General features: G+C 39.6%; 1 protein-coding gene across 1 annotated transcript in view; it reads left to right on the top strand.

The window, feature by feature from the left end:
- LOC134215353 (SCY1-like protein 2) overlaps positions 1–27,705 on the top strand; it is a 330,601-nt gene that overhangs the window by 239,254 nt on the left and 63,642 nt on the right. Inside the window, exons 9-18 of the mRNA XM_062694565.1 lie at positions 8,132–8,262; positions 8,393–8,507; positions 10,809–10,954; positions 11,054–11,207; positions 15,953–16,129; positions 16,347–16,419; positions 18,442–18,578; positions 18,667–18,880; positions 18,952–19,110; positions 23,605–23,699. Coding sequence (XP_062550549.1) covers positions 8,132–8,262; positions 8,393–8,507; positions 10,809–10,954; positions 11,054–11,207; positions 15,953–16,129; positions 16,347–16,419; positions 18,442–18,578; positions 18,667–18,880; positions 18,952–19,110; positions 23,605–23,699 — 1,401 coding nt within the window. The remainder of the gene's footprint in view (positions 1–8,131; positions 8,263–8,392; positions 8,508–10,808; positions 10,955–11,053; positions 11,208–15,952; positions 16,130–16,346; positions 16,420–18,441; positions 18,579–18,666; positions 18,881–18,951; positions 19,111–23,604; positions 23,700–27,705) is intronic.

Raw genomic sequence — 27,705 nt, 5'->3', positions numbered from 1 at the left:
ATGGATTTATTTGTCATTCTTTTAAGCGAAATAGCTAATTCAATGCATTTAACAATAAAGAACACGTAAAAATCATTCAATGATGCAAATTGCGATTCAAATCATGAGCGATTCTCTGGGCCTTGATTCTGATGGAATTTGACTCACGCATGATTTGAATCACCGATGAGATTTGAGAATTTGAGATTTACCAACACTGCTAATTAGAACATAATATAAAGCGTTAATTAGAAACCATATAGTGAAGTTCTTAACAGTGCCTAATGGGGGACGTAACTCTGGTGGCTCAAAAAAGGTGATTTCCGGTATTAAGATATCTATAAATATACTGGGGTTCGACAAAAAGGTTAAGATAAACAAAATTATGTGGAAATTCAAATCGTCATAATTGTGCCTAAAATATTCCGATTTTTGATAACCAACCGGAACCATTAGACGCAAAAACTCTTCTAGTTTTCTGATCTAGTTCTTGATCCCGCATCGGTCCACAGACACAGGAGAAGTTCCGGGTTTTCGGAGGGTATGTTAAAAATGCATATTTTCTTCTACTTGTCACTTTATGTGACAATTACTTTCATCATGTTTTATGCTTTCCCCAGAAACTAGAACTCATTTGCTGATCAACGCTGGCTGCAGATCAAGAATCAATGAATTCAGCATACCAATAGTGTGAGAATTCATCTATCTCAGTTAAGTATTAAAATTTTACTGTTTGCGCTTTTCCCGCGTCAGACATTTACAACGACCGATGTATGAATCCTGCGAGATAATTACATTTTCACCGCTGAATGGCTACAGACGCTAAAAAGGCAAATAAATTTTTGCCGCAATTATTTCCGGCCGGCCATCACCATTTGCTTTTACATTTTCTGTCACCTTGCAGCAAATATGTCTCCAATCAACTCTCTTCCGTTTAAAATTGTGGTCCTGATTACGTTCGATTAGTAGTTAACAATCACTAACAGCAACTAAACGATTGTCCGGATCTTGCGATAATATTTCACTTACGGGCAAATATGGACCTCAACGAGGCCGTCTGTTGCTATTTAGTGCAAATCATCGTGAGTTAGGCCAGCAGCAGCACTGAATTAAAATTTTCTCACGAGTTTTGGACTGATGGTAGGCTGTTTTTGAGTTGTTGATAGGAAAGATACGTGATATAAAAAGCATATTGACTACTTTACATGAGAAAAATGGAGTAAAAAAGAAAGGACAAATCTGTAAAGAATCACAATTAAAGTGAACGCATTGAAGCTCCATTTTGTTATTTTGTTTCGTTATTTCAGCAGTAACTTCCGGAAGAATTTCTGGAGGATCTTCCGAAAGAATTTCTGGAGGAACTTCTGAAGGAATTCCTGGAAGAACTTCCGAAGGAATTTCTGCAGTAACTTCCGAAAGAATTTCTGGAGGATCTTCCGAAAGAATTTCTGGAGGATCTTCCGAAAGAATTTCTGGAGGATCTTCCGAAATAATTTCTGGATGAACTTGCGGAGAAATTTCTGGAAAAACTTCCAAAGAAATTCCTGGAAGAACCTCTGAAGGAATTCCTCGAGAAACTTGATAGGAAAGATACGTGATATAAAAAGCATATTGACTACTTTACATGAGAAAAATGGAGTAAAATAGAGAGGAAAAATCTGTAAAGAATCACAATTAAAGTGAACGCATTGAAGCTCCATTTATTATTTAGTTTCGAGTCGTTTTTTTGAAGCAGCAGCACTCAAGTGACATTACCTCGCATGGTGTTGGTGATTGCAAAGAAGTATTATTTAAATAAATCGGCCCTTTTCAGGACCACCATTTTACCCAGAAAAATCTTTGATTTGCGATATTTGAATTTGCTGATGTAGTGTTCGCGTCGGTAGCCGTCTTTTAGGCATCAGTGATGGCCATCGGCGGTTGTTGCTACAGAAAACTTATTTGCCGCAGTAGCGTATGAAGTCATTTAAAGATGTAAAGTGCACTTTTCTCGCACGATTCAGACATTTGTTTATAATTAATGTTGAGAAACACGAATTGATAAAATAAATCAGACATATTCTAACGGAAAAGCACAGAAAATAAAATTGCTATAAGTTAGGAATAATATTTCTACTTTTGGTTTCTTAATTGATTATGAATTAAGTGCATTTATTCATCAAGTGAATTCAATCAAAATAGTTCTTTTATAATGCTCATTTCTAGTTACTAACGTCAACGAACCCAAAGTCGAAATCTTGTGGTTCTGCTGACGCCGACAATGGCCCCTCGTTGATTTACCGCTGAATTCATACAGACACCATCCCTGCGAATACATTTTCTGCAGAAATCCGCCATCCGCCGACGGCCGCCACTGTGTCCGATACTGGTGCCATTGAATTTTCTGCAATCACCATAAGATTGTGCTTTGTAGTGTTGCGAAACTTTCTCTCAATTTACATTTCTTTTGTACCTAATATTAGCCTGAAAAAGAGCTTCCTTCCAATTAATAACAGCAGAAAAATAGCGCCTTTGTTGCTGCGTTGTTGTTTCCGCTCTCCGCACGATATCTTGTTTGAACTGAGGATTGGAGCCAAACCCGCTAGTTACTCGATTTCGATGTCTGTGCTTGTGATGCACGAGCGTAATTGGTTGAATTACCCATTTCTAACTTGGATTACCGAGGTTCACTTTCCAGTCATGCTGTTTTAGCTAACTGTCCAGGGTAGTTAGCAAATAATCCATCTGTTTTTGGCTTTTCTGGATAAAGAATACAAAAAGCGGAGTAATTCTACTGTATCCGACGTTTAGATTCTTGGTTTGGACATTCTTCAGGGAGATTTTAGGGGTAGAGATAAGTGTCTATCGCCTATTGCTCGGCGATAAATTGTCGGGGGAATGGTTTCAAAGCCATAACTCTTCTTCTTCTTCTTATTGGCATTACATCCCCACACTGGGACAGAGCCGCCTCGCAGCTTAGTGTTCATTAAGCACTTCCGCAGTTATTAACTACGAGGTTTCTAAGCCAGGTTACCATTTTTGCATTTGTATATCATGAGGCTAGCACGATGATACTTTTATGCCCAGGGAAGCCGAGATAATTTCCAATCCGAAAATTGCCTAGACCGGCACCGGGAATCGAACCCAGCCACCCTCAGCATGGTCTTGCTTTGTAGCCGCGCGTCTTACCGCACGGCTAAGGAGGGCCCCGAAAGCCATAATCTGTGATGGATATTCGTGTGCATATTTATTGTTTGCCGAAAGTTTCCTTCTCTCGTGAAAATCCGCTTTAGATGTTTTTCATACAAGCTTCTGTCGGTTAGCTACATCCTTCCTTTATGCATATTCGTTAGCGCCTGGATACTAGCAGCAGCGGGTACGAAACCATGAATTCACTGATTTAAAAATGAATTCAGAATACCGGAAGTGTGAAAACTAATAGTACATTCGATATTCATAACATCAAGATGACGTCTGTCAACTTTGAAAACATGGTTTCGAGTTAATCGTGTTTCGCTAAGAGTGCTGCGACATTGCTACGCTTTTCGGCGGTCAGTAATCTTAGGAATGGAGTGTTCTATGAACTTTTTGTTAGTTGACGGTAAAGTAGACACTCCAAAGTATTTCTTAAGCCAAACAAAATATTTTAAAACTTGAAGAGGGTAAGGTAAACTGGGGTAAAATGCACCCCCAAGACAAAACGACTTTTTTGCTTTTTTGTGTTTCAGACATACTTTCAAGAATGTTTACTGCAAGCTTCGTAGTTTGAGATCCGAACTACATGCGCTGTTGTAAACACTCTTGAAAAATTGCCGAAAATCTCCTAAAAAAGTTAAAGGGGCTCGGGTGTGCATTTTACTCAATCATGCATAGATAGAAAAAATCGGTAACATCTAACCAAGAGTGGTGGTGTTATTGTGTGAGTCGATGATACTTATTGGTTCAAGAAGCACAGAAAAAAGGAACATGCATTTATTGAATATAATTGATTTATCATGAGAGGATTTCAAAAATGGTAAACATCTTACCACGAACATCTTTGTCTAATACGAGACTTTCGACAAAAATTTAAACATAAAACAGGAAAAATTTTACCAACAAAGCTGAACCGTGAATACGATAGTCCACTAATAGTAGAATGATTTTCTACTTTCTTTTTCCTTTTTCTTTCATCCTTCATCCTCATTCTCATTTTTTCCTTCTTCTTCTGCCATCATCCTTCTTCATTATTCCTTTCTCAGTTTCCTTCTTCCTTCTTTCAGCTTCATACTTCCTACTTCCGTCTCCCTTTCTCCTTCTTTTTTCTTTCTTTTTCCTTCTTTCTCTTCCATTTTTGTTCTACTTTCCTTCTTATTATTTCTTTCTTGTTTCTTCTTTCTTTCTTCTTCCATTTTCCATATTCCAGCTTCTTCTTCTTTCTTCTTTCTTAATTCTTCCTTGTTCCTTCTTCCTTCTTCCTTTTTCCTTGTTCCTTCTTCCTTCTTCCTTCTTGCTTTTTCATTCTTCCTTCTTCCCTTTTCCTTCCTTCCTTCCCACTTTATACTTCGTACTGCCTTTTCCTTCTTTCTCTTCCATCTTTGTTCTACCTTCCTCCTTATTATTTCTTTCTTGTTTCTTCTTCCTTCTGCCTCCGTCCTTTTTTCTTTCTTCTTTCAGTTTCCTTCTTCCTGCTTCTTTCTTCCTTCTTCCTACTTCCTTCTTCCTTCATCCTACATCCTTCTTCCTTCTTCCTTCTTCCTCTTCCTTCTTTCTTCTTCCTTCTTCCTTCTTTCTTCTTCCTTCTTCTTTTTTCATTCTTCCTTCTTCCTTCTTCCTTCTTCCTTCTTCCTTCTTCCTTCTTCCTTCTTCCTTCTTCCTTCTCCCTTCTTCCTTCTTCCTTCTTCCTTCTTCCTTGTTCCTTCTTTATTCTTCCTTCTTCCTTCTTCCTTCTTCCTTCTTCCTTCTTCCTTCTTCCTTCTTCCTTCTTCCTTCTTCCTTCTTCCTTTTTCCTTCTTCCTTCTTCCTTCTTCATTCTTCCTTCTTCCTTCTTTTTTCTTCCTTCTTCCTTCTTCCTTCTTCCATCTTTCTTCTTTCTTCTTCCTTCTTCCTTCTTCATTCTTGCTTCTTCTTTCTTCCATCTTCCTTTTTCCTACTTCCTTCTTCCTACTTCATACTTCTTTCTCATTTCTTCCTTATTCATTTTTCCTTCTTTCTCTTCCATCTTTGTTCTACCTTCCTCCTTATTATTTGTTTCTTGTTTCTTCTTCCTTCTGCCTATATACTTATTATTTATTTCTTGTTTCTTCTTCCTTCGGCCTCCATCCTTATTATTTCTTTCTTGTTTCTTCTTCCTTCGGCCTACATCTTTTTTCTTTCTTCTTTCATTTTCCTTCTTCCTTCCTTTTTATTCTTTCTTCCTTCTTCCTTCTTCCTTCTTCCTTCTTCCTTCTTCTTTCTTCCTTCTTCCTTCTTTCTTCTTCCATCTTCCTTCTTCCTTGTTCTTCTTCCTTCTTCCTTCTTCCTTTTTCCTTCTACCTTTTTTCTTCTTACTTCTTCCTTCTATCTTTCTTCTTTCTTATTCCTTCTTACTTCTTTTTTCTTTTTTTTTTCTTCTTCCTTCATTCTTCTTCCATTTTTCCCTGTTGTTTATTCCTGCTTCCTTGTTCCTTCTCCTGTCTTTGTTCTTTCTACTTTCTTCCTTCTTCCTTCTCTCCTCTTCCTTCTTCCTACTCTTTTCTTCATTCTACCTTTTTTTCCTTCCTTCCTTCCATCTTCATTCTTCCTTTTTCATTCTTCCTTCTCCTTTCTTCCTTCTTCCTTCTTCCTTCTTATTTCTTCCTTCTTCCTTATTCCTTCTTCCTTCTTCCTTCTTCCTTCTTCTTTCTTCCTTCTTCCTTCTTCCTTCTTCCTACTTCCTTCTTCCTTCTTCCTTCTTCCTTCTTTCTTCTTCCTTCTTCCTTCTTCATTCTTCCTTCTTCTATCTTCCTTTTTCCTTCTTCTATCTTCCTTTTTCCTTCTTCCTTCTCCATTTGTCCATCTATTTTCTTTCTTCTACCTTCTTCCATCTTCCTTATTCTTTCTTTCCTCTTCTATCTTCCTTCTTTCTTATTCCTTCCTTCTTCTTTCTACTTATTTCTTCCTTCCTCCTTCTTCCTTCTTTCTTATTCTTTTTTTTCTTCTTCTATCTTCCTTCTTTCTTCTTTTTTCTTCCATCTCCCATCATTCTTCTTCCATTTTTTCCTTGTTCTTTATTCCTCCTTCCTTATTCCTTCTCCTTTCTTTCTTCTCTCTTCTTTCTTCCTTCTTCCTTCTCTCCACTTCCTCCTTCTTTTATCTCTCCTCTTCCTTCTTCCTTCTCTTTTCTTCATTCCTAATTATTTCTTCCTCACCTTCTTCTTTTTCTTTCTTTCTTCTGTCTTCTTAATTCCTTTTCCTTTGTGATTTTCTTTCTTCATCCTTCTCATTTCATCCTTATTTCTTCTACCTTCATCTATCTCTCTTCTTCCTTCTTTCCTGTTTCATCTACATTTTCCCTTTTCTTTGTTTCTTCTTCCTTCATCCTGTTTTGTTCCTCCTTCTATCTATGCGTTTTCTTCTTTCTCTTAACTTCATTTTTTGTTTCGTTTGTTTACTGGATATTCCTTCCTTTATTTTGTTAAGGACTGTTCAGTTTATAAAGAGGACACGTTGTAATGTCGATGTTGTTTAAACCATCAATCTTTTTAGAAATCTGTTTTGTTTCGTTGAATATATTATCTGACCCTTAAAACATGAAATTCAATCATCAACGAAACAATTCTAACTAAGAAATTTGCGATACTTATAACAGCCTCAATTTATTGGATTTTCAACAGCTTAAACCGTTTCTGTTTCTGGATATCGACAAATCAATGACAGTGTGTTTCTTTCTGATCTTCTGGATGATTTTGTAGGCATCCCGATTTACATTTTTTATTTCAACTGTCAATTTTACTTATAAAAAAATGAGTTGGAAAACTTATGTTTACGCGAAATTCGAGAAGCTTTGACAATAAGCGCCATTTTGTTGGATTTAAACTGTTTTATCTCTTTTCAAAAATTACAGTTGATTGACAGTGTATTGTAATATACGATAAAGCAAACTCTATCAAAATTGACCAATCTGTCTGTTTTACATCATCATGTGAAAGTGTCCTCTCAATAAAGTGAACAGTCCTTACCTCCTTTTTCCTTCATTCTTTCTTTTTTTTTTCTTTTTCTTCGCTGTCTTTATTTTTCTTCTCTCTCCTTTCTTCTTTCCTCTTTCATCCATCTTCTTTTTTCATTCTTCTTTTCTTCCTTCTTATTTTTATTCTTACTTCTTCCTTAGTGATATTTCTTTAGTGACTTTCCTATAGAGGAAGTCAGGGGTCTGCGAAGCGGTCATGTTTCTGATGCTAGCATCAAAAACATCGATTAATTTAATACGAAGGCGTAATCATAATCGTTGAAACCTGCCATTGAAAATGTATTTTGAATATCATGATATTTTGGCGAAGTAGTGCGCTTGGTGCCGATTGTAATATTAAAAATTTATTAAATCCATAAATATTCTTGTTAAAATACACCTTGCATTCATACTTTCGCACAAATTCTTGAAAAATGATGAAAAATAATTAAATCTATTTGGAAAAAATCACTTCGGAATAGTGGTTTGTTTACAAAATAGAATTGTCAGTGGGAAACCCAATTTCAATAGAACAATGGGAAACTCAAAGATGTTGGCTATTGTCAAACGTAGTGGGTAGGATTGGAATTGCCAGATACCTGGAGGAAGTGATTTAGTCAATTATCATCAACTACATAAGTTTTTATATTGGCACATCTGCTCCCTCTCCTGCTCATAGTGTCACAATATTAGACACTGACAATGTTCATATTCGTAGTGTTGTAATGCAATTTTATAGAGGATTTGAAAAAATATTTTCAGCGCTAATACGATGATTTTGACTATTAGCTTAAATGACAATGACTCGAGCGAAATAGCTCTGAATATGGATAGAACTCGGTTGCAGACTGCCGTACAAAGTTTGGAAGATACCGCAATGCATTTTACTGTTAAGTAACTTGACGCCCAAGAAACAAATAACCAGTCGTGAAGTTAGACATTCCAATGGAAATTCCCTCCCCAGTCAATCCAGTTCATAACTCTTCTTCAATACGATATTTCCAACAGTTAGACGAAGCAGTACACAACATTCTGCCGCGAATACCAATCCCACTGCAAGAAGCAACAACTAGACTACTCAAGAAATCACCCGGTGCTCGGCCTACAGCTCAACTTCTAACACTCATCAAATATTTCAGGTAAGCTCGGTTCGAAACCGTTCCATTCATGGTTGCTCGCTCATTTATAAGCACATCTTCCAATTATTTTTAATCTCATTATTCCGCTCTATGTGCGGCTGTCCCCCTCCCGAATGCACTCAATCTGCAGTGACCCAGCCGTACAAGCTCTACAGTTTCTGGACGTCATCAACATGAAGGATCCCACGCAGAAAACCCACTTCTATCGGAGCACGTTGCGGGAGGTGCTTCCCTTCGTACCGCGGGTAAGTTGAATCTGTTGCGGGGATGGTATCCTTTAAATAGACCGTCGCGTGGGAATATAACGTCTCCGGAAATAACCCTTGTTAAGCAAATTTTGATTAAAAACATGAATCTTTTTTTTTTGTTTGGTCATCAAATTTCCGACACCGAATCAGGTATACAACGTCACAGCCACCACTCTAAGATCCTTTAAGTTCTCTCTTCTCCCCACTATTTCTCAAACCGTTATTTCAGAATTTATGTTGTACTGATTGTAATAAAGATTACGTTAATTGTAAAACAAAAATAGCATTTGGCTAATTACACCTAATAAAAGGGAGTCTATCGAAATGATTAACAAATAAAACTTGCGAAAAATATATTCAAAGTATGCACTTACTAAAACATATAGTTTAAAATACAATTCCAAATATTTGATCATGCATTTTCCCAAATTATTCGCTTTACTTCTTTGTCACCTATGCAAAGACCGAACCAACGTCATTGCAGTCACTAACGCCTCCGGTTTATGTTCTCAGCCGCACGTCCTATGCAACACCTAAATATAAACGAGATTCTATTCCATGCATGCATATCCACGGTGTCTCTGCGAGAGCATTAATGTTTATAAAATCATTACCTTTGCAGCATCAATCAAATAATTATAATTTGTCGGAAACCGTTTTGTGACAATGAAGAATGCTTCGCTAAAAATCGCGTATTTTATAGAAAGCAAACTGGGTCTTAGATAATAAACAAGTCAATCAAAAATTATTATTATTCCCTCGCCTAAATTTTTTTTTCAAACCAATTTCACACCCATCATAAACAATTAAAAACTTTTTAGAACTATTCTTTTGTTGTTCTCATATACACGGTACTATTTATTAAGCAGCACAAGAATATGAATTATTCTTCTTTTTTTTATTTTTGCCTTTCTCGTATACTAAGTATACGTAAAGGCTATAATTTCACTCCGAAACCAAACTTTTGATAGAAGGCTCGGAGACCCATAGTGTTATATACCAATCGACTCAGCTCGACGAATTGAGGTGATGTCTGTATGTGCGTATGTATGTGTGTCTGTGTGTATGTGTGTATGTGTACAAATTTTGTAGACACACTTTTTGGAACTTAACATTACCCGATTTACTCGCAACAAGTTGCATTCGACGGGAAATGCGGTCCCACTGTTTGCTATAAAAAATTGGTCTGATCGGATATTGCATTTCGGAATTATTGAAAAAATATTGTTTTTCTCAAGGCCCTTGAAAAAAAAAATCAAAATCGATTTTTTTTTTGGAATAGTGGCAATGCATAGTAATTAATGCAAAAACATGCAAAATGATAGAAAACAAGTGATCTATTCCCCAGAAGTGCTTTTTTGACCTTTCCTATGTGATTTTTTCAGTACATTTTACGATGCACGAGAAAGGCATCATCGCCGCTAGGTGGATTAATCTGGGTTTTTTTTTTTTCATTTCTCTTTAGTATAAATTTTAGTTTCTATGGCAGCTTTTTAGTGATACTTTTTTAAACTAATGTTTGTCTGCAAAGACTCCTTGAAATTTACTCACCCACAATAGACTTTCGACGTGCTATCATGAAGAATGCGTGGGTCTTTTGTGCATATCACTGGAAATTTTAGTTGGATATACTTTTTTACTGGCGACGCAACTTTGACATTGATCTATTCATAGCTGTTACAGTTGAGGGAGCTATTCAATCTATATTCGAAAACTCCTTCATCTTTATTTCTTATTTCCTAGTGGCATTATCTGTATTTGTTGAATATTTTTTTCTTAACAGTGAATATTACCCAAATATGGCGAACGTTCGCCATATTCTTTGTTAAATTTCATCATAGCTTCTAAGTTGCATGAACTCAATTCATAATTTTTTATTATTTCAGCTTTTCAAGTAGAACCATCTTCCAGCATTTCCATATTCCCCACTGCACAACAAACGATGAAGGTTGTTTGTCCTAACCTTCGATGCAAAAATTATTTCATGCCTCCAGTGATTTTGCGAAGCCAAGTAGCATCAACTTTTGCATAGGCCTCTCGACAGCTTCCCAAAAGTATTTATTTGCTAAAGTTATTTATACTTGCAAAGAAAAAAAAAGGTCGCAAAACTTTTCCACCGTGGCTACTTTGCAGGGGCGAAGCTTTCCAATCTCGTTTTATTAGCCGGCAAACCAAAAATATCCATTAGCCCATAAATTACAAAATCTTCCGTCGTTTACCACAACGGTCCCGTGTCAAGAGGGCAAACACTTATCTACTCATTGAATTCTATGTCTTTCCATATCTTCCCCGGCGCAGAAACTGTGGTGGCAACACATCTGGCCTAATCTACAGCAGGAAATGCGTGCTGATGAAGTGCTGGCTGCAGTCCTACAACCCGCTCTAACCCTGGTCCAGGAATCGTCAAACAGTGAATACGAAGCAATCATTTTACCAACTTTTAAGTAAGTTTCAATCTTTGCTCCGCCCCATCCCGTTCGATGCGGTTCAGTTCATATCCGTAACTCTTTTTCGGTCTCCCTCCCTTCGGATGGATATTGCAGGACTGTTTTTGTAGCCCCTAAATCTATTCAGGCAACCGTAGCGTTACTAGAGAATCTGCACATAATCCTAGAGAAAACACCCCGGGACGACATCAGGACGGAAGTGCTTCCGTTGCTGTTCAATGCGCTCGAAAGTACAACGATACAGGTGCAGGTAAGTAATTTCCGCTGCAGATGTTCCAGGTTAAGGGGTGGAACAGGTGGTTCCACTCGTGTCGCTTCAAGTGGCACTCAGCATGACATCTGTAGCGAGGTGCAGGGTGATGTTACCTCTGGAGCAGCAGCGTTGGTAACCGAGTTCCATTAGATATGCTCGGTTGAGGATATAATTACTACCATTTTACGTTTGAGCTTTGGCCCAGAGGGTTGAAGCTATGTAGATACATGTTGAGCAGAGTGGACCGAGAGCATCAAGTATCATACTACCAGGTGCTTGATTAGTATTCCACTTTTAATAGAGTGACAGCGTGAACGTTCGCATAGATAGGGCAGTGATTAGCAAGCCCGATGGTGCATACAAAATAGCGACCACTTCAAACGGTCGCCCCAAATAAGCAAGACCTGATACTGTGATCTTACATGTCTTGATTGTATATTCAATCTTATGGCGTAGAAAAGATTATTAACTTCAGCGAAGGTTTCATTTTTTATACAGTACATACAATCAATAATCAGATTTTCTACGTGGACCGAACAATTTCAATCGTAGAATAATTCTGTTTGTATTGCTGAACTATCATTGTTCTCGAAATAGAATTAATACCATTTGTTGCCTTTCATTAGGCTGAGATGAAGAAGGAATCACAGTTGGTCTAAGGTCAAATACTCGATTTTCCCTTATCTCGAGTACTGAGTCAAGAGTTAAGTACAAGATACTCCAACGAGAGCTTTCCAAACTTCCCATCGATTTTCATTTCATGAAAGGGCATCAAAGTAATCTGCCTTATTAATGGATTTATTATTATAATTAATTCATATTTGTGACTAATTAAAATTATTTTATTGACTAGTCATATTTGATCATTTAAAATCAGTACTGGTCTACAAAGATGATGTTGTAGTCATCATTTGTGCAATAAAACATCATTTATTTGTTTGATATTGATGAAGTCTGAAAATAGATTTCATGAATTGAATTCTGGCTATCTCAGCTATCTCAGTCTGAAAAACCAATGAACGATGAGTCTCTTTCTCGGCCCAACGTTTCGGCCACATCCAACGGCTGAATTCTTGGGCAGAATAAATTCTTCATCGTTCATGGGTAAAAGCCATCATCATTTATTAAATTTAATAAGAGTTTCCGATCGATTGACATAGTACGATCTCAAAGCGTGCACGTTTGACCGTGTTTTGATTAGCACACACGGCATAATGATCATATTCGTCGGATTTCACGGCATACCACTTCGATACCTCGAAAACCATCAGCGCAAGAGTTTTTATTAGCAATAATAGGATGAGAAAAATGCGGAGACCATCTTGTTTCCAATCGAACCGTCAAAAGCGGTTCAATTTGATATGTTTACATTTTTCATCCATAAGAGCAAGCTAAAAATTTAAATGATGTCAGTATTATTTCCACGGTTTCACATGTTTTCTTATGGTACCATTTCAACAGTAATTCACTCCACCTATCTTTGTTTATAGGGTTGCGAGTTTTGACATATTCGGAAAAAAATATCTGCAAGAAAACCTTTTGTGAAAATCTTTCTGATGTATTTTTTTTAATCTTCTAAATTATTGGGTCGTACTATTTTTAAAAGTTGAAGAAAATAAAATTCTATGCATTTTTGCTTCAAAAATACGAATATATCATATAGGCAAAGTTTAATGACAAAATTACTGCACTTAGATAGGGTGGTTCCGAAAAAAAAAGTTTTTATTTTCATTTCATTCCATTTATTGTTCAATACCGTAGGATACAAATCTTTTTAATAATCACTACTTCCGACTTAGAAAACAATACAAAAATAATTTCTCAATGAAAATAATCATTTCTAACTAATTTAACTATTCATATCATAAATTATCTAAGCTGGTTAAAAATCGATGCAGCCTCTCTTGAAACTTGCGTCAAATGTAAAAAATTCCAATGTACCACACCTCGGACGAGCAGTGAACTGCCATAACATAACGTGCTGTTAGCTGGAGGCTCGAGAGGCACAAAAGAATACTTTCAAGAAGCTCGGAAGCCTCCTTTCAAGAGGCGCGGAAGCCTCCTTTCAAGAAGCTCGGAAACCTCCTTTCAAAAGGCGCGGAAGCCTCCTTTCAAGAAGCTCGAAAGTCTCCTTTCAAGAGGTTTGAAAGCCTCCTCTCAATAGGCTCGGAAGCCTCCTTTCAAGAGGCCTGAAAGCCTCCTTTTAAGATGCCTTTTCGGAAGCCTCCTTTCAAGAGGCGCGGAAGCCTCCTTTCAAGAGGCTCAGAGCCTCCTTTCAAGAGGCTCAGGCCTCCTTTCAAGAGGCTCAGGCCTCCTTTCAAGAGGCTCAGGAAGCCTCCTTTCAAGAGGCTCAGAAGCCTCCTTTCAAGAGGCTCAGGCCTCCTTTCAAGAGGCTCAGAAGCCTCCTTTCAAGAGGCTCAGAGCCTCCTTTCAATAGGCTCGAAAGCCTCCTTTCAAGAGGCTCAGAGCCTCCTTTCAAGAGGCTTGAAATCCTCCTTTCAAGATGCTCAGAAGCCTCCTTTCAAGAGGCTCAGAAGCCTCCTTTCATGAGGCTCAGAAGCCTCCTTTCAAGAGGCTCAGAAGCCTCCTTTCAAGAGGCTCAGCCTCCTTTCAAGAGGCTCAGGAAGCCTCCTTTCAAGAGGCCTCAGAGCCTCCTTTCAAGAGGCTCGGAAGCCTCCTTTCAAGAGGCTCGGAAGCCTCCTTTCAAGAGGCTCGGAAGCCTCCTTTCAAGAGGCTCTGAAGCCACCTGTCAAGAGGCGCAGAAGCCTCTTTTCAAGAGGCTCAGGCCTCCTTTCAAGAGGCTCAGAAGCCTCCTTTCAAGAGGCTCAGAGCCTCCTTTCAAGAGGCCTGGAGGCCTCCTTTCAAGAGGCTCAGGAAGCCTCCTTTCAAGAGGCTCAGAAGCCTCCTTTCAAGAGGCTCAGGCCTCCTTTCAAGAGGCTCAGGAAGCCTCCTTTCAAGAGGCTCAGAAGCCTCCTTTCAAGAGGCTCAGGAAGCCTCCTTGTAAGAGGCTCAGAAGCCTCCTTTCCAGAGGCTCAGAAGCCTCCTTTCAAGAGGCTCAGAAGCCTTCTTTCAAGAGGCTCAGAACCCTCCTTTCAAGAGGCCCGGAAGCCTCCTTTCAAGAGGCTCGGAAGCCTCCTTTCAAGAGGCTCGGAATCCTCCTTTCAAGAGGCTCGGAATCCTCCTTCCAAGAGGCTCAGAAAGCCTCTTTCAAGAGGCTCAAAAGCTTCCTTTCAAGAGGCCTGGAAGCCTCCTTTCAAGAGGCTCAGAAGCCTCCTTTCAAGAGGCTCGAAGCCTCCTTTCAAGAGGCTCAGAAGCCTCCTTTCAAGAGGCTCAGGCCTCCTTTCAAGAGGCTCGGAAGCCTCCTTTCAAGAGGCTCAGAAGCCTCCTTTCAAGAGCTCAGGAAGCCTCCTTTCAAGAGGCTGGAAGCCTCCTTTCAAGAGGCTCAGGAAGCTTCCTTTCAAGAGGCTCGGAAGCCTCCTTTCAAGAGGCTCAGAAGCCTCCTTTCAAGAGGCTCGGAAGCCTCCTTTCAAGAGGCTCAAGCCTCCTTTCAAGAGGCTCAAAGCCTCCTTTCAAGAGGCTCAGAAGCCTCCTTTCAAGAGCTCAGAGCCTCCTTTCAAGAGGCTCAGGAAGCCTCCTTTCAAGAGGCCTCAAAGCCTCCTTTCAAGAGGCTCAGAAGCCTCCTTTCAAGAGGCTCAAGCCTCCTTTCAAGAGGCCTGAAATCCTCCCTTCAAGAGGCCTGGAAGTCTCCTTTCGAGAGGCCTGGAAGCTTCCTTTCAAGAGGCTCGGAAGCCTCCTTTCAAGAGGCTCAGGAAGCCTCCTTTCAAGAGGCTCAGAAGCCTCCTTTCAATAGGGCCTGAAAGCCTCCTTTCAAGAGGCTCAGGAAGCCTCCTTTCAAGAGGCTCAGAAGCCTCCTTTCAAGAGGCCTGAAATCCTCCCTTCAAGAGGCTCAAGTCTCCTTTCGAGAGGCTCAGGAAGCTTCCTTTCAAGAGGCCTGGAAGCCTCCTTTCAAGAGGCTCAGAAGCCTCCTTTCAAGAGGCTCAGAAGCCTCCTTTCAAGAGGCTCAAGCCTCCTTTCAAGAGGCCTCAAGCCTCCTTTCAAGAGGCCTGGAAGCCTCCTTTCAAGAGGCTCGGAAGCCTCCTTTCAAGAGGCCTGAAGCCTCCTTTCAAGAGGCCTGGAAGCCTCCTTTGAAGAGGCTGGAAGGCCTCCTTTCAAGAGGCTCGGAAGCCTCCTTTCAAGAGGCTCGAAAGCCTCCTTTCAAGAGGCTCGGAAGCCACTTTACAAGAGGCTCGGAAGCCTCCTTTCAAGAGTCTCGGAAGCCACTTTACAAGAGGCTCGGAAGCCTCCTTTCAAGAGGCTCGGAAGCCTCCTTTCAAGAGGCTCGGAAGCCTCCTTTCAAGAGGCTCGGAAGCCTCCTTTCAAGAGGCACGGAAGCCACCTCGGAAGCCTCCTTTCAAATGGCTCGCAAGCCTCCTTTCAAGAGGCTCGGAAGCCTCCTTTCAAGAGACTCGAAAGCCTCCTTTCGAGAGGCTCGGAAGCCTCCTATCAAGAGGCTTAATTTTGAAACGCTAGAAACGATCCTAGCGGTGGCGTGGAAGTCAAGGTTTACTGAACAACGATGATACGAGAGAGCAGCAGCATGTTACAACTTACAACAACTCTTTTACAGTTGCTATTAAATTATATTACTTAAACACACAAAATTCTTCAATTCATCCCGATTTTACACTTTCTCCACAAAACAGAGTGCTGCACTGGTGGCGGTGACGAACGTGTACGACTATCTGGACGACATAACGATAAAAAAATTGGTGCTACCCAAACTGAAATCGGTTTTCGAGAAGAACCAAAGCGATCTCAAGATAATGGGAAACGTGCTGCAGTGTGTGGAGCGAACGCTAGACAAGCTCGACAAATCCCAGGTAATTGATTTATGATTTCGCTCCTTGGGTTTATATTTTTCATCATCAACTTGTCGGTTTTTGATCTTTTATAGTTATAAATTTACATCGAAAACATCATTAGTGTAAAACTCTGTTTCATCATTTCAGGATGTCTCACTTAATGCCACAATTTGGCCTACCAATAATCGTTCTCCATGTTTTCTTTTCCCATGTCGCTCTGGAACAATAAACAAAGATCATAGACGAAGTACTGCCTTTGCTACTCGAAGTTAGGTTAACGGATCCGGATATTATCGTTCGAGTAGTTAGTAAGTATTCAATAGCTGGTTATAAGATATATGCTCCAAGCTGACTGACACATGTATGGATGGAAAAACATTTATTTCTAATGGTTAAAAAACAACTTCCTAAGCTACAGCTTATTTAAAAAAAATGCTTATTTTCAATTCAAAGCAAATACTTTAATTTGGTTTGAAAATATGTGATAAAAATATATATATGCAGAAGTGATATTTTTGTTGTGTTGAAATTTCAAATATTCAATAATCTTCTGTACCCCGCTTACCGAGATAATGATAGATTTATAATGAAATTATCTAGTAAGGGTCTGTTCACAAATTACGTAACGCAAAAATCCGGGTTTTTGACCCCCTCCCTCCCCCTTGTAACAAAAAGTAACATTTTTGGTACCCCCTCCCTCCCCCATGTAACGCGTAACTGTTAAAAATTTTAATTCAGATTTTTTTCCTTCTCTGAAGCATTTGGGTTTTAGTATTTTTTTTAACACTGAATAGGGACGGCACATGATCAAAAATCAAGGATATCAAGAATGCAGCTAGTAGAAAGGAAAATAGAATTTGCGATCATAACCATTTACATAGTTTTGCGGAACTGTGGTGTCGAGAAATACAATTTTCGCTTGGTATTTTAAGCATATCAGTCCCGCTATGTCAGAATGCTTGATTTCGATAATGACTAATATACGATAACGATAAACAGCAATTACTTGAATCAGTGATTAAAAAAGACATTGAAATAAATTTTTATTCGCGTAATGCGTAACATTTGGTAGTACCCACCCCCTCCCCCACCTTTTAGTGTAACAAAGTATAACGCAAGTTGGACCTCTCCCCTCCCCCCAAAAGCGTTACGTAATTTGTGAACAGACCCTAAGATAATTCCAACAATTCGTAAATTTTATTATTATTGTATTCGTAAATTTTAAACTGGACACTTCCCATCGATTAATGTATCATTATACCCTACTTTAACAAAATTGCTTTAATTTCTATGTCGGCGTTGAAAGCAATTGTGTAACAATAAGCTCGGTTTGTGCATCTGTTAGTAACGACGTGAAATCGCTAGTCAAAAAGTGGAATGCAATCCCATCATCGTCTCGTTTGCACCTTGCGAGGTTTGTTGAGGTATGTTGCCTACCATCCGACTCTCCGGCGTGACCTTACAGGAAGCACATGCGATATGTTTGTTTTCCATTATGATGGCAAAGCATCCAAACAGGAAAGTCATTATGCGCCAACGCTTTTGGGGCATGGTAGTCATTCTTCCCATTGTTTCGTACACCAGAAGAGAATGTGACAGCCATAGCGTATATTGTGAAGTTGCTTCCCATACGGTAACAGAAGAGCACAACGATGATGACGACGAATGTTTGTGGATTGCATTCAAAGTTGCATTCCGTTGGTTTTGAAACGGTCACGTACTTTCTAAAGCAAACGTTCACGGCAGAAGAAGGTCTTCTTAAAAATGTTATGCTTCCCTCATATTTTTAAAGCATTTGCAGGTGTGATAAAGTATTTATTACACCTACTAGCAACTTTCAAGGGTAAGAGGACAATTATTACACGGAGAATAATATTGCGCACCCAGAAAAATCCAATAATTTCTTCCAGGAACGAGTTATATTCCTCGTAATACTAATAAAATGTATTTGCTTTTATAGCTATTTAGAATTCTTCGAATGTTGGAGACTCGTCACTACGCTGCTGGTTTTCTAAAATCAATTATGTGGAACATAACAGAAATTATGATTATTCTTCCATGATTGATTCTTTGGAAGTCGTTCATCCTGACTTTCATTTCAACTCATTGAACTGAATATTATAATTGTTACAATTCGGTAATGTACAATACAACAATAAGCAATAAAATGTTTCCCATTTTGGTACATCGCAATTGCATATAAACACGCAAAATGCAGGTCATTACAGCTGTTACTTTCATAATCCAATTAGAAATAAATGCTCGTTCATATATTTCTCGTTATGTCGATTGCGGATTACAACCATATTGCCAACAACACTCATCCACAGATATCTACCGGATTATGTTATGTGATAAAAAGTACGGACTCACCGTAAACACCATGGCCACCAAAGTGATGCCGACCCTCCTGCCACAGACTGTGAATCCCTCGCTGAATCTCGAGCAATTTATGATACTTCTGGAGGTAAGTGTGCCAGAAGCCAATCGGATCAAATTTCCACAACGGATTTATGACACCTACGTTTGGCTCTTCTCTGTTCTCCCTCCAACAGGTTCTCCAGGAGATGCTGGACCAAATCGACAGACAGCAGCGAAACAAGCTGAAATTGGACAACCTCTCGCTTCCCTCGCCGGACCGCCATCGGCCGCTGCGGCATCAGTTCTCGTCGGACAACATGAACGTGCAGCAGTTCAACATTCCGAACCTGCGAATCGACCAGCGGAAGACTTCCAGCGCCGAGGACATGGCGCGGAAGAACTCAACAGGTACCCGAAGAGGTATTAGACAGTCTAGACGTGTGCATGCTATATGTGTTTGGACAACCCCTTTGTAACAGGTTCGGGTGCTCTAGGTAGCTGGTGGTTTGGCGGATCGCCCTCGTCCCCGGACAGCAACTTCCTGCGGGTGGTGAACGCATTCCCGAATCGACGCCTGTCGGACAACACACTCATGACGCCCAAGATCCGGATCGCTCCCTCGTGTGCCTCGTCGCCGGGTAAGTTGAAGAGCCAACAAATTTAGGAATTTGGGGTTGATTTATTGATATTTTTCGGTGAACAATAACTACGCCATTTGTTTTCCTGCGTGACGTTTCGGTCTACTACTATGTCTCGACCATCTTCAGACGCATTTCGATCACCGCAGCAATTTCCACCTCGTTGTCTGCTGACAACGAGGTGGAAATTGCTGCGGTGATCGAAATGCGTCTGAAGATGGTCGAGACATAGTAGTAGACCGAAACGTCACGCAGGAAAACAAATGGCGTAGTTATTGTTCACCGAAAAATATCAATAAATCAACCCCATATTGAGTAACGGTGATTAAACCAATCAATTAAATTTTGGAATTGTAAAAAGATAATGGATCCTTCTATCGGTTAGACTCCTTGGAGAGTTCTACTAAAATGTGCATGTTCTTGTTTTTAACTGATTGTTTTTTTACGTTTAATTGTGTTAGTATTTACAAATTCAATAAAATAAAAAATCTATTGGCATGAATTCCAGGAGCAAAATTAATTGCATCTTAGAATCACTTGTCATAAGACGAGTTAATACAATCCCATTGAATTCCACCACTTAATTGTATCTTGACAGATACGTATTTCGACCTCAACAGTAAGGCCGTCTTCAGTGTCTTGTACTTGACTCGACTTGAAGACATTCCACTAAAAAGCTCAAAATAATTTTCTTATCATCTTAGAATCAGTTTTTGACAAATTTTCAGAAAAATCTCGGACCACACGCTTACTTTGTAGGAAAGGGGCTTATAACCGAAATACATTCGGCCGAAATCCATATGGCCTAATTAAACGTTAGGCCAAAATGGTTATTAAGCCGAAAATGTCATTAGACCGAAAGAGACATAAGGCCGGAAATGTAATCTGGCTGAACAGGCCATTTGACCGAAAATGTCTCTTGGCTCAAATTGTCATTTAGCAGAGAAGTCAAATTGGTCAAGAAAGTTGTAAGCCTGAAGAGGTCATTTGGCCGAAAAGGTCATTTAATACTAAGGGCCACTTGGCCGAAAATGTTGATTGACCGAACAAGTCATTTCGTAGAAAAAAATCAATGCAATGGTCATTTTGCGGGTCATACGACTTTAAATGCCGTTTGCTGTACGGTTCATATACTGTCTACGGGGGTGCCATTGAGCCAAAATGTGGTATGCTCCAAGTAAATGTTACAAAGCTCTAGTAGTAGTAACATTAGATTCAAGTTTTAACTAGTTTGGTACCAGCTTGGATAAAAAATTTACCACTGTTTGGGGAAAAATTAATGAATGAGGGAAATTCTTCACAGTTATATGTTGTTCAAAATTGGCCCAGTCTTACCCCTCACAGGGGGTGACATTGGGCCAAGTAAAATAAATTTTAGCGGTGACGATGCCTCGATTCAATCGATCATTAACAATAATTGCCTACATTACGGCTCTTACCAACTATGTAAGGCAAATCAACCAAAGGCTTGGCTAAATCTCACCCCTTTTTAGCGTGCATTGCTCGTTGCTAAGAAAAACTAGAACCGCTATACAAAATATCCATAAAATACCATAAAACAACAACAAATTATCGTAACATGATAAAACAAGTTATGTAATAGATTTGTGGGGCATTACTGACACTATTTCAATACGGGTTCATTCGATCAATAGTTTTATATTCAAACTCCAAGCATTATGGTACGAGCACAATTAGTTCTTGGAATTTGTTTTGTGATTTCCTAGACGTGAATTTTAATATAATTTCGAACCGTTTGAAGTTTTCATCAAAATTCGTAACAGTTTCTGAGATATTAGGAGTGGGAACATTTTTCGTTTTTGGCCCAATCTTACCCCCTATGCCCAATGTCACCCCGAACCACGATAACCGAAAACGTCGCTTGGCCTAACAACATAAGAAATGAGAAGTGACAAATGAGAAGTTTGAAGTTGGACACCTCCCTTCTTACTCTCACTATGAAAAGTACTAGACGAGCCAGCCTTGGGCTGAAAGTCTTATTAATATAGACAAAAAAAAACTATGAAAAGTGAGAAGTGCGAAGAATAAAGGGAGAAATGATGAGTGAAAAGTGATAAATGAAAAGTAACTAGTAAAAAGTGAGACGAATCACATCTAATTTCTTGCATCTTATTTCTTACTAATCACTTGTTACTTTTTCTTGCTCGCTTTTCGATTCTCACTTCTCATAATGAGAAATGGATAATTAGAAGCAAGAAGTCAAAAGTAACAAATGAGAAGTAAGAAGTGAGAAATTCTCTTCTCTTACGTTTTATTTCTTACTTCTAACTTTTCTAACTATGCGAAGTGAGAACTGAAAAGCAAAATTGAAAAGGAGACTTCATAATTCTTACGTCTCATTTCTCACTCTTCACAATGAGATGTGAGAAATGAAAAATGAGAAGTAGCAAGTTAGAGGTAAACAGTGAGAAATGAGATTTTTTTTTACATTTATTAGAGTGATTTTTTCACAAAGAGAGTTCATCATTTGAATGAGATGAGAAGTAAGAAGTGAGATATCTCACTCCTCATTTCTCACATCTTATGAAAAAATGTATCACTTCTCATTTCTCACTTCTTACTTCTCTTTTGCTAGGATAGGATGTGCCAAGTAGTCAGTAAAAATCGTACCGATTTGCTGTCACAATCGTACCGGTTGCTGATTGGTTGAAAATGACAATCGATTACTTCGATTGGTGGCGGCGCGTTTTTCGTAGGGCAGCATGTTGTTAGTTTGGCCGTGTTGCAGGTTTGTAAAGTTGAAATTAAACAAAATACGTAAATGTTTGAGATCCAGTTTATTGGTAAAAAATAAATTTATATTGAACTGCAAACGCCATATAAATTATTCTCAAAGGTTGTAAAGGTTTAAAACTGTTGATTTTAAGCATTTTGATTCATCTTTCTGTCATTTTCGATCTCAAAGTCATATTTTCGTTAGCGAAAACTTCTCTATGTTAGTCTTTCGCTTCTCTTACATAAATAATGGATGGAATGGAAAGAAAAACATTAAATTTTGATACATGATATTTGGAAGATTTTGTAACAAATTACTTTGGCTGCACTGGCGACCACCTCGTCAGAGCAACCGACTAAAAAAACAACAAGGCAGTCTCAATTGAGTTGTCACATCCTATCCTAGCTCTTTTGTAACTTCTCACTTCTCATCCTAGACTTCTGTAAGAGATTCCCCCAGGAAGTCCCTCCGGGATTCCTACAGGCAGTCCCTCCGGGATTGCTCCGGGAAGTCCCTCCGCGATTCCTCCAGGAAGTCCCTCCGGGATTCCTCCGGGAAGTCCCTCGGGATTCCTCCGAAAGTCCTCGGGATTCCTCCGAAAGTCCCTCAGGGATTCCTCCGGAAAGTCCTCGAGGATTCCTCCGGAAAGTCCTCGGGATTCCTCCGGGAAGTCCCTCGGGGATTCCTCCGAAGTCCTCGGGATTCCTCCGGAAGTCCTCGGGATTCCTCCGGAAGTCCCTCGGGGATTCCTCCGGGAAGTCCTCGGGGATTCCTCCGAAGTCCCTCGGGATTCCTCCGGGAAGTCCTCGGATTCCTCCGGGGAGTCCGTCGGGCATTCCTCGGGGAAGTCCTCCGGGGAGTCCTCCGGGAAGTCCTTCGGGGAGTCCTCCGGGAAGTCCCTCGGGGATTCCTCCAGGAAGTCCCTCGGGGATTCCTCCAGGAAGTCCCTCGGGGATTCCTCCGGAAAGTCCCTCGGGATTCCTCCGAAGTCCTCAGGGATTCCTCCGGGAAGTCCTCGGGGATTCCTCCGGGAAGTCCCTCGAATTCCTCCGGGAAGTCCTCGGGATTCCTCCGGGAAGTCCTCGGGGATTCCTCCGGAAGTCCCTCGGGATTCCTCCGGGAAGTCCCTCAGGGATTCCTCCGAAGTCCCTCGGGGATTCCTCCGGGAAGTCCTCGATTCCTCCGAAGTCCTCGGGATTCCTCCGGAAGTCCTCGGGATTCCTCCGGGAAGTCCTCGGGATTCCTCCAGGAAGTCCTCGAGTTCCTCCGAGAAGTCCCTCGGGGATTCCTCCGGGAAGTCGCTCGGGGATGCCTCCGGGAAGTCCCTCGGGATTCCTCCGGAAGTCCCTCGAGGATTCCTCCGGAAGTCCTCGGGGATTCCTCCGGGAAGTCCTCGGGGATTCCTCCGGGAAGTCCTCGGGGATTCCTCCGAAGTCCTCGGGGATTCCCTCGGGAAGTCCCTCGGGGATTCCTCCGGGAAGTCCCTCGGGGATTCCTCCGGGAAGTCCCTCGGGGATTCCTCCGGGAAGTCCCTCGGGGATTCCTCCGGGAAGTCCCTCGGGGATTCCTCCAGGAAGTCCCTCGGGGATTCCTGCAGGAAGTCCTGGCAAAGGAATCGAGATGCTACGTTTTTTTTTATTTCCAACGTTTCGGCCTGTTATCTTGGCCTTCTTCAGGGAGCTTCAATTTATTTGAAAACTTTTTTTTAGTTCCCCATAATTAAAAATAAAATCTATATTTTTATCTTCCAATGATAGGTGGCACTCCTGGTGGTGGTTTACCAATAAGGCGACACTCAAGCATTGGACCCCAGGAAAGACGAAGCTCGCATACAAACCTGTCGCCACCAACGGTAAGTCAGGGTAGCCCCGTTGATTCTTTTTGTTCTACTAACAAACTCTCTAACAATTGTTTTTATTTTGCGAACTATCGTAGATTAGAAGTTCTTATGCTTATTCGGCTTACGTCAGATTTGTTGGCAACAAACGGTGTTGCTATGTGTGCGTTAATTTGCAAACAATTGCTGATTAATATTTTTCTTAGAATAGTTCAGTAGATTATGAAGATTAACATTAGTTGAGTGATTTGGTAGAGTTCTCAGCTTGTGGAACCTTTAATTAGAGAATGTTGTAATTCACCTGTAAAAATCATTTTCTAAGCCAGCTGCATACTCATGAAAGAATTGTGTTAAAATTTTTATTTCAATGACGATAATAAACTGAATATAAAATGTAGCGAAGGTAAATAAGATCTCATTTTCATATAAACAGATTAAGTATCCTTAAAATGTTCAAAGCAAAATGATAACAAATTTTTATTTCATTTGGATAGACCCGCTTGTTTACTTTTCTATTCTCTTCCAATCTTTCCAATTAAAATGCTATGTTGGATTTTATTTTCATCGAATACCAAATTCCAACGGACGAACTGATTGCAACTGCAAAACCAACAGCAGGGCTTCAGTGCTCGGGGCAACTCCGGTTCCAGTCTCTCAGTGCCTGCCACTTCCGCTTCTTACGTAGTAAGTTTCTTCTCCACCGTCACCGAGCAGCAAGGCATGACCAATGAAGCAATCCTGTGTAGTGCCTTGGAACAAATCGTTTGTTCGCGAATGCCCTTGTTCCTGACTGTTTGTCCCAAACCAAAAAAAATACGCTGTGCATTTGTTCGTTGGTTCTTCGTTCGATCGTTCAGTGTTCGGGTGATCGCTAGTTTTTAGGGGTCACGACATACCAGAGGGCCTCCTTGTTGCATTTAGTTTATGAAATTATGGTTTATTTTGGATGTTTGTTAGTTTCTGAGTTTGCTATGTTTTTATTTAAATGTGTGTGGTCGTCCGGAATGACATCTTGTTCCTTGTCAACTAATAGATATCCACTACATTATTACAAATATAGGTTCGCACTATCGAGAAGGAGTTTTAAATACATGAGCTTTCTTTACTTTTTATCAAACCTGATTACGGATTATATCTGGTACAAACTGATATTTAATCTAAGATGTAAAACCTCCAATTATGGTTCTATGGACTTTTTGGAAAGATCTTGCTTACAAAATATTTTGGATGGGTTTTACTTTTACGCTTCACTTACGCCGCTTGTCAATGAGTCCATTCAGATTTCTAGCTCCTAATATGAAGAATTATTTTTCTCTCTACATACAAGTTTAAATTTATCAACTATCATCCTGTTGTTCGGCTTAAATTGTGATCATGAAACTTCACAGTGCATGTGTTTTACTGCGCTGATTTTGTTTCCTTTTTAGAATTATTTTATTTTACAACGAATACGTAACCGCATCAAAGCTGTTCGTCTTTAATGTCGAGAAAAACAAAAATGTCATTGTGATAGAAAGGTTACGAAATTCTTCTTAGCAACTTGAACAAACCCAATTTTCAAATCAATAATGGCAGATGAAGTCACGAAAATTAGAGGATAGACGTGTATCGCTTCTTCTAAAATTTATCGAATGGGAAAAAAACTAGGAGTATACATATTTCGTGAGTACCCCTTTTTTAATGTCATTTCACTTCAATATACAGTCATAGCCGGTTCTTTGCTATGAATATTTTGGTTAGATATGAACCAAGTTTTTCAGGATAAACGTGTATCAGTTAATTCCACAAAAATAAAAAATAGTGGAAACAAAAAATAAGCACATTTTGAATAAATCAATTAATCATATGGTTCTCAGCCTGTTGGTTAATTGTGATGCAATTTCAGTACAAATCGTCAGCACTTAGTTTAAGCTAATTGAAACAGAAAGTTCAATAAATTCTACGCTTCATATCCATTCCCATATTTAACGGATTCTCCATGAATTTCAACCCGAATCAGCATAGAATTCTCAATGCATACAAAACTGATGGCGTTTTTATTAAATAAACTATCTCCATTGTTCGATCATAATATACGAACGGTTCTCCATGGTACACCATCATCGTTGCTATTTTTTAAATCACTCTATTCTACCGGTCCGATGATGATGTTGCGAGCTTCGCCGTTCTGACCGCAAACATCGCGTGGGGTGGGTCTCTCATTGGCTGTGATGGATTTGTTTTTCCAATTTTCCATTTTACTTTTGTTTTCTTTCTCTTCCTCTCGTTCTCCGTTCGTCGGGGTGGCCCAGTAGAGGCACATCTCTTTCGCACACTCTGAGTGAATGTTGTCCGTTCCTGTTATGATCGATTAGGTCGGTTGTCACCACTTCGTTCGCTTTGTTCGTTGTTCGATACCCGTTCGTGTCCCGTGTTCTGATAGTGTGGTGGGATGGATGTTTACCAATTTGGTTTTGATTACTGATTAGATGCCGCTGGTTCACATTCGGGCATGACACTGCCCGGCCGCGAGAATTTGTTTTTGTTCGTTATGTCCACAAAGAGTAGGGCTGCATTATGGATGCTTGCATTCTCCATTCAACAGGATATTCGATGTTTTTTGTCATGATACTTATTTGTTGATTCTGTAATTAGATTGATTGTTTGTTCATTTGTTCACTTTGTTCTGTGTTATCATAATAAAACTAAAAATTATACCTTTGGATGAATGAATCATGAAATCGATTTTGCTTCACATCGCTCAAGCTAAATAACATCACGTTCAGAATCTCCACCGAAAATTATAACTTATTCGGATGCCAACCAACTTTGTACATGTAGGGGAAACCGCCAAATGTTGAACGGCTAATTTTGTCGCCTATTGTTGAACTTCCATAAGAAATGCACGTGCGATCAACAATAGGCGAAGAAATTAGCCGTTCAACATTTGGCGAATTACCCTAGATAGAAGTTTGTAAAACTTTTCATTATTTCGCTTGTGGCTGTTTGTTGCAAAAAGCAAAAAAAAAATGCAAAAAGTTGAAGATATGCTTTCTCATATGCCTTCAAGCAATACTGAAGAGCTATCGCTTAGCAAATTCCGAGTCTCAATCCAACACAAAAATTTAGTTATTAAATATTGAAGGACTGGTTTATAAATCTTTACAATGGAATTTGCAGGTCAGCATGGTTTGCATTTATTAGATGAAGCTAAAGTGTAAGCTTGCTTATGTCGCTTCTGTTTTTGTGATCAACATGCAGTTCGCCAGATTGACAGTAATGGGTAGAAAAATTCAAACAGTCAGGATTTTTAGAAAATATATCAAGTTATAGAATATTAAGGTGAGTTTATTGTAAATTAAATCAGACAAGTTTAAAAAAACAGTACGTAAATATGAATATATTTTGAAATTTCAATAACAGTCACAATTTTGATCAAATAAAATCGATGGGCATTACTCGAAAAAAATATTTGGCTCAATATTGTGAAACCATTTTGTATTAAGGACAATCCTTACGGAATAGAAAACTAAATGTTCTCGCGTTTTCAAGAGCACCGCATTAAAAACGGAAGCCACGCACAACTATTATTTTTATTGTTCCAACTTTGCTGCGTCGCTGCATGCGTGTTGTCTTTAAAATGATTTTGAATTTTTGGATGATAATCTCAGTTTATCAGCCAGAAAAGATAAAAATGTGTGGAGCACAACCAGATTTTGCAACCCTGATTTATAGTGCGATTGCGAAAGAACTGGAAAGAATAAATTTTTGCGTCTTTCAAATGGTGGTTGACATGATTCTAAATGGAAAACCTAAAATAAATTATTGCTTTGCAAGCCGTAAACGTTGTGATCTTACGGTCGGCAATGTAAGCTGCTGTCATAATTTGAAATAAAGTTCGTGTTAGACAACAATAATGTAGGTTCTTCTTCTTCTTCTTATTGGCATTACATCACTAGGACTGAGCCGCCTCGCAGCTTAGTGTTCATTAAGCACTTCCACAGTTATTAACTGCGAGGTTTCTAAGCCAGGATACCATTTT

This window comes from Armigeres subalbatus, chromosome 2 (assembly GCF_024139115.2).
Source record: "Armigeres subalbatus isolate Guangzhou_Male chromosome 2, GZ_Asu_2, whole genome shotgun sequence".
NCBI classification, from domain to species: Eukaryota; Metazoa; Arthropoda; class Insecta; order Diptera; family Culicidae; genus Armigeres; species Armigeres subalbatus.
Note: the sequence above shows the minus strand (reverse complement) of the source record. Positions and strands in the feature narration are given on the sequence as shown.